Consider the following 7481-nt stretch of genomic DNA (forward strand, 5'->3'; position numbering starts at 1 on the left):
TGCGAGGTTCTAAATATAAATGTTTTTCTACATTGTGGAACGAAGGGAGTATTTCATTGCAGGAACCTCACGAGTCCATCAAGATCAGTCATTAGGATGATAAGACGGCACACATATACAAAACATTGATGAAACTTAGCTTTGTAATCACAACAAGTTGACAATCATTACGTCATGATTCTCTCATCCAACGATATCACCTGGTGCATTGGATACGGTATGAACCCAATGAAAAATAAAGTGGTCCATATGAAAACACTGATTAAACTTACCTTTGTAATCACAACAAGATGATAATTAGTAGATGATGGTGGATTTTGTGCATAATTTTAGAGTGTATTTTAGTGCCAAAATCTCTCATATCATATCCATGTAGCACTTATACATGCCCCCAATGCATAATTTTTGGTGTTTACTCATTTTACCAAGTTCATTGCACAACTTTTATTTTTATTTAGTTTTTAATTAGTTTTACTATTTTTTGTGGTCTTTGTTGGTGTATTGGCATGTCCATGGACTTGGCACATCAAAAAAACCAAGTTGGGAGTTAAACTGAAGAAGTTCGGTAGGTGTACTGGCGTGTCCATGGACTTGACACATAAAAAACAAGTTGGGAGTTAAACCGAAGAAGTTCTAGGCATCAGACGAAGGCCCTATGGAGTATTTGATATTTTGAAATTTATTAAAGTGTCCAAATTGAATATCCAAGGCCACAAATGCGTTAGGATTTTTGCTAGGAATCCAACGAGCCCAGGAACGTCAAACCCGGAGTTCGTATGACGAAATGGCGACCAAAAATACGGAAGTGCTCCCTGAGTCGAGAACGTATGACTGCCTTCCATGCGAGCATAGCTGCTCGTATGGGAGCTCGTATGATCTCCAGACAGCTTCATAAATTGGCCAGAACCTTCCCGATCTTGCTCTGGTTTCGTCCCGGTTTGTTCCTGCGGGATCCTTGGCACATAAGGCATCATTTGTGCAGGGATTTGACCCCCCTAGAGCCCGTGGATGAAAGTGAGGAGGCTACATCAATGGAGGAGACCCGAAGAGGCCTCCTATATGAAGAGCTCCAATCCTAGCCGTCGGGATCATCATCCTCATTCCACCACAAGTTCGCACAGTCACCAGGAGGCTCTCCCATCTCATCTAGAGGGAGGCCTCTCCCTCCATCACCATCTCCACAAAGGCCACACAAGAGGAGGAGAAGGCTCCGCCGCCATCACAGAGCACTGGGCATAGGCAGGGCGTGTCGGTACCCATCTCCATCTCCGTCCTCGCACATGTATTTTGTAAGATTGAACATGTTGATGGCAGCTACAAATCATTCCTCTTTGTGTGTCTATTCATCCATGTTTGAGTAATTGATCCGGTTCTAGGTTGAGGTATGATCTAGTATGCACAACTAGTCTTTGTGGCTTTGTTTAGTATTTACTCTCTTTCGTATTGCCACTTAGACGCTCCTCTACTACTAGTGAGACCGAAAGTTCGATGTTGATCGCCATCGATGTCGCTCGTGCCGTACGGCGGCGAAGCAGGGAGCGTGTTGTCCCTGGAGTGTCCGACGCTCATCGGTGACAACTACACTATGTGGGCGATCAAGGTCGAGGCCAACCTCGACGCGCATGGGCTGTAGGGGGCGGTGGCTCCGACGGACGCGACGATGGCGGTCGACCCGAAGAAGAACAAGACGACGAGGGCTTACCTACTCGGAGCGCTCGCGAGGACATTCTGTTGCAGGTGTCGTCGAAGGAGGCGACATCGGAGCTGTGGACGAGCCTCAAGGCACGATTCCTTGGTGTGGATTGGGTCAGGGTGGCTCGGCTGTCCACGCTCCGCTGCGACTTCAGTCGGCTGCGCATGGCAGACGGCGAGTCACTGGATGCATACGCCGGCAGAATCGGAGGCATGGCGGCACACTATGCGGGCTCGGGACGACGCCGACGACGCGACAATGGTCAGGAAGCTGCTGGACATGGTGTCGGACCGCCTATACGTTGCGGTGGTGGGCACAATGATGGCGTTGTCTCGCGCCGTGGTGGCGTCGACGACAATTGGGTCTAGCAAGGCCGTTGGTCTTTCCTGAAGTGGAACAATGGAAGATGACTGCGATGGATTCTAGATCGTGCGCATGCAGTGCATGTTGAGAGTCCTGTAAACCGATTGGTGCTATCGGCTCTCTATGGGGTCGCTTGATGAAGGCCATCATATTAGATGATATGCCTTGGCGCAAGGTTAGGACTCATCATCAAACTTATAGATGTAGCGATAGAGATGTCCAGGAAGATGGTTTTGGATTGATTCATGTATTTGTTTTGCCGGACTCTGTTGAATATATAATTTAGTAAGAAAAAAACGCATCACATAGGAAAAATTCCTAAAAGATAGAATCCTACAATAATCTCATGAATTTTCTTTGTACCAAGGAGGTCCCCTAAAGTGCCATTCTTTTTTAAAAAGAAGAAAACTTCATCGAGTATTTAATTCGTATATGGCTTCATACTAAGGTGGTGTTTGGTTCTGTAGTCTTACGACTTTTTCTAGTCTCAACTAAAAAGTCCCCAGTCCCTAAAAAGTCCCTCCCTGTTTGTTTTCAGAGACTAAAAAGTCCTTAGTCCCTTTCTAGAGGTTATTAAATGAACATGTTGCCCCTAGTATATAGAAAAATAACAATCAAACCACACCATGGGATGGCGGGTCAATAAGTGCATGGAGGGGCATTGTTGGAAAAGTTCCAAAAAGTCCCAAAAAGACTCTCCTTGAGAGTCTTCTTCATTTAGTCCCAAATGCCTAGTTTAGTCTCTAAAAAGTCTCTCCCGTTTGGTAAAAAAAGTCTCTAAGAGGGACTTTTTCTAGTCCCTACACAAAAAAGTCCCTGAAAACAAACACCCCCTAAGACGGACTATCCATCGGCAAGTTGACCATATGCAATCAAAACTAAAGAAAAACAAGAAATTCGTAGGAGAAAGAAGATACTATGAGAAATTAAGAAGGAATGGCCAAAGGATGACCGGCCTCATATTCAATCTGAAATGCATGAGTGCTGTCGAGGTTAGCACGTTGAGGGAAAACCAGAGATGAACAGAAGACCAGAATGTAAGCACGTAGTATGTTGAATTGTTGGTATGCCAAAACCACGTACTAGCATTGCAAAGAGTTGCTGCCCTTGTAAGGGAAAGAGGGTCAGTGACAAAGAGCTTGGATGTCTGGATAACTGCGTGCTATGCAAGGGAAGGGACGCGAGAGTTGCACGTATAGCACAACTTTGTAAATCCACAGAATAGGTCCAGATTTTGCAGCGATGGCCATTGTCAGTACAATTTTAAACGAAATTTTACCATAACACAAACATCCCTCTCCTTTCCAATACACCGTCTACCCTTAAAATTCGCTCAATAATGGAGTAATATCATAAAAGGGCACCATCATCTCGTGGTAACTTTACAAATTTAGCAAGCCAACAGACAGTGGCCGAACACCACAGGAAAGCCCACCTGAAAAGCTGCCACCGTCCCACGATCCTCCATGTTCCCACAGCTCTCGTCCCATTATAGTCAGGTTTTAATCATCCAGCGAGCTTTGCGCCGATGACATACCGCTATTACGACCACGCGGTTCGTCTCATCGTCCATTGCCTGGCTGCACATGGCCATTGTCTCCGACGACACGCTTCCTCCTCCTCGTCACATGAGTTGTGTCCAGTTGTTGCGCACCGCACCGCGCCGAATCCAGTCGCAACGCGGCCGCATCGCGCCGCGCTACCGTTCTCCTCCGCCCCGCTCCGCTCCGCGTCTTTATTATTTGGCTCGGGGGTTGGGACCCCTTTCTATTTCACCAGTCCCACCCCCGCCGCTCCCCAGCCTCTTCCCACTTTATCCCTCTCGCCCACCTCCCTCCTCTCCTCTCCCCTCCCCTCCTCTCGTCACACCGCGCCAGCTAAGGCTTCGCTGTGCGCTCCCCTCCCCCACGCGCATTCATTCTCGCCCGCTACCCCTCGCCGCCGCCGCGCCATGGCCGGCGTTAGGAGCCTCGTGCTGCTCCTCCTGGTGCTCGCCGTCGCGCTGTCCGCCTCCGCCTCGTCCATCGCCGGCGGGGACCACCTGCAGCTCGGCCTCCTCTCCGGCGGCGCTGGCCGCGGGGAGTGCAGGGGCACCGTGGCCGAGTGCGGCGGGGAGGACGCGGAGGGGGAGCTCGGGTCCGCGTCGGCCGAGGCGCACCGCCGCGTGCTGCAGGGCCGCGGCTACATCAGCTACGGCGCGCTGCGCAGGGGCACCGTCCCCTGCAACCGCCGCGGCGCCAGCTACTACAACTGCCGCCCCGGCGCCCAGGCCAACCCCTACCACCGCGGATGCTCCCGCATCACCCGCTGCCGCGGCTAAGCCTCGGATCCGCGCCCAGAGATCACGTCCTCTCAGTTCAAAAATAAGCTGCTTCTCGTGCTGTTCTTTAAGCGGTGCCACTAGTATACTGCTGCTGCTACTATTATTAGTTAAATTTCTTTGGTTGTTGCCGCTGCTGTGTTGGCCTATTGGGACATTTGTTGCCGTCGTTGTTGTAAAGTATAAGAGAGATTTGTGCCTTAATATGAAGAGATATTTGTTATTCTTTGAAGTTTGCATGCCCCTCTTCCCTTCATCTTCTTGGAGTAAGATGATGAACTTGAGCTGCTTTCTTGTCTGTATCAAGAGAATGCTTTGCTATTGTTAAATGATTGGTGTCGGGAGAAAAATAAATTCTACTAGTACGAGCTTTCCTTGTGGCGTTCAGGTGGATCCAGAGCGTAGAACCATCTGCAATTTTCGTGTCTAGAGATGAAGTGCTATCACCAATTTGTAGATCTTGGCATGATGGAGGAGGAAGAGCTATATTTTGCTCTTCCTCCTTGCACATCGTTGCTGTTTATTTTTGGGCCGGGGAGGGAGGTAGGTAGGTTGGTTTGTTGAGGCAACAGACAAGAGTTAGTGGAGGCCATGTTGCTCACTGCCTCACTTGTCGCTCCTGCCATCTTGAAGCCAATTCCATTTGCGTAGTACTACTACAGTAGTACCATAAATCAATCGAGGGTGATAATTAACTCAGTTAGTGGAGTACTACTACTAGTGCATCATTTCATTTCGCCAAGTACGGGGAAAAGGGAGAAGATTGAGTAATTGTTGCAGTGGTCATGAGCTGCGCAAATTGAACCATTCTCTTCTCTGAGCTACTCACTGTGAAATGACTCGAGGTTGAGCTGCGGAATTGAGCCATTCTCTCAGGCTCATCCACTGTGAAATGACTCGAGGTAGTAGCTGATCATTGAAGTGAAAGGTTTTTGGAATTGGTGCTTTAAAATTGGCAAATGGGGTTGGTTGAAAGGAATAAATGCCGTGTCCTTGGGGAGATGAACTGGCTGGCGATTCTTTTGTCCCTCCCCGCCGCGTGTCCTGCGGACTGTTGTTTATCGAGGGGGATAAATGGTGGCCTGCATCTGCATGCCTGTCTGCCAAGATTACCCGTAATCAAAGCCTTGGATCCGTGGAACAAGCGTATTTTATTCTGCTGGTGGTTGAGTGCCGTGTTGCGAAAATAGTATAGTTCTACTCTCCTGATCACGGCGTGCATAGACATCGTCGTGACCTGCTTCTCCTCCCTCTCGTGGCCCGCGGGCATCGTCGTGCTCGTGGCCTGACCAAACGGGCCGGGCCACGAGCACGCCCGCACAGCCTGCCTTGGGCCAGGCATGCCCACGTCTAGGACCGTGCCTGGGCCTAGAGGCTGGGCATGCGGGCCAGCACGGCACAACCTATTTACTATTCCCTTCATTTCATAATGTAGTGTTTCCTTTATCTCCGTGCTTCAACTTCTACCGTAAATCTAACTATCAAGACCAATTGCCGTGGGAGTAAAATTTATATCAGTGAATTCGTATTTGAAAGAAGTTTTTAATTATGTAACTTTTTTTCCCGCCGCAATCGGTCTCGTTCGTTAAATTTATGGTCAAAGTTCGACCTCGGGAAGCGCCGGCACACTATATTTTAAAATGGAAGGAGTATTGTTTTATATATATATATATATATACTCTCTCCGTTTCTTTTTTACTTCGCATATAAGATTTGGTCAAAGTCAAACTACACAAAATTTGATCAAATTTATATAAAAAATATGAACACCTACAATATTAGAACTATATAGTATGAATATACATTTTGTGGTGCATCTGATAATATTGATTTTATATTGTTAATGTTTATATTTTTTAATATAAAGTTCGTCAAACTTTACAAAGCCTGACTTTAATCAAACCTTATATGCAGACTAAAAAAAACGGAGGGAGTACTAAAGAGGTAATATCACCGAAAGTCATAGAATTTATGCCCGATGTTTAGTTTGGTGCTAAAACTTTAAAAATACAAATTTATGATCATTTAACTTCACATTGCGTGTAAATACGGTCAGAAAATACGCATGCAAATGTATCAGGCTGTATGGCCCTCACTGTCAACGAGTGATGGAGCATGTGTGACTCATTTTTGTGCAAATCACCCTCATATTTTTTTTGCGGAGAAAGTCAACCAGTGTACTGCATAAATGTACGAAAATTAACACAAAAAATGAGAAGAGCCTGATAGAACCCACGACCAATGTTCACGACACAAACCAGCCAACCACCCTTCTCATTGGCATGTCATGTATGGATAGCAAATTTAAAACGTGGAGCTTAAATGATATTTATTTTTCCGCATTTAAGCTATTTTATCAAGTACTCTCTCTGTAAACTGATCTAAACACTCTTATATTAGTTTACAAGGGAGTACTTAAAAAGAATGCAAGACTAATATAAGAGTGTTTAGATTACTAAAGTAGTGATCTAAACGCTCTTATATTAGTTTACAGAGGGAGTACTTAAAAAGAATGCAAGATTCTCATTTCATCTTTCTTCTCACCACCTCTTTGTCTAACCTTTCATGTATATGATAATCAATCACCTTAATTTACTTGCCAAACTTATAATCAAAATATAAGGCAATATACGAGAAGAATTTGATAAACATTTATTTACACAATTGCATTATTATTGACAAGTAAATTACAAGCTAACGTACTAAAATATTTATATCCTGTTATAACGCATCAATCACCTTAATTTACTTATCAAACTTGTAATCAAAATATAAGGTAATTTATAGACAGAATGTGATGAACATTTATTTACACCGTCACATTATTATTGACAGGTAAATCACAAGCTAACTTACTAGACTATTTATATCTTGTTATAACACACGGACATTGTTCTAGTTTTACCTAAAACATGTAGAGGCGCACACTGCTGCTACTGTCGACTCCGTTAAGCAGGACGAGAAGTCATGTTTTGGTAGGTTGGCGCATTGAGATCAACATATAATGCCATCAACATAGTACTTACAAGTTTTTTTAAAACTTTAGATTGAGAATTAGAAGAGCGCTCGGTGCCGCGCTAGACGAGATAGCCGCTTGGTTTTTGC

The 7481-nt window shown here is 45.7% G+C and overlaps 1 protein-coding gene across 1 annotated transcript; it reads left to right on the forward strand.

The window, feature by feature from the left end:
• Positions 1–3818: 3818 nt before the first annotated feature.
• Positions 3819–4608, forward strand: LOC119300511 (rapid alkalinization factor-like). Its single transcript, XM_037577456.1, has one exon. It carries the CDS (start codon positions 4008–4010, stop codon positions 4374–4376), a length of 369 nt encoding a protein of 122 aa, XP_037433353.1. The 5' UTR covers positions 3819–4007; the 3' UTR covers positions 4377–4608.
• The last annotated feature ends 2873 nt before the right edge of the window (positions 4609–7481 follow it).

This window comes from Triticum dicoccoides, chromosome 5A, assembly GCF_002162155.2.
Source record: "Triticum dicoccoides isolate Atlit2015 ecotype Zavitan chromosome 5A, WEW_v2.0, whole genome shotgun sequence".
NCBI classification, from domain to species: domain Eukaryota; kingdom Viridiplantae; phylum Streptophyta; class Magnoliopsida; order Poales; family Poaceae; genus Triticum; species Triticum dicoccoides.

Bases quoted from the DNA above. Each gene is read 5' to 3' on its own strand.
- LOC119300511 (XM_037577456.1), top strand. From the start codon at position 4,008: ATGGCCGGCGTTAGGAGCCTCGTGCTGCTCCTCCTGGTGCTCGCCGTC.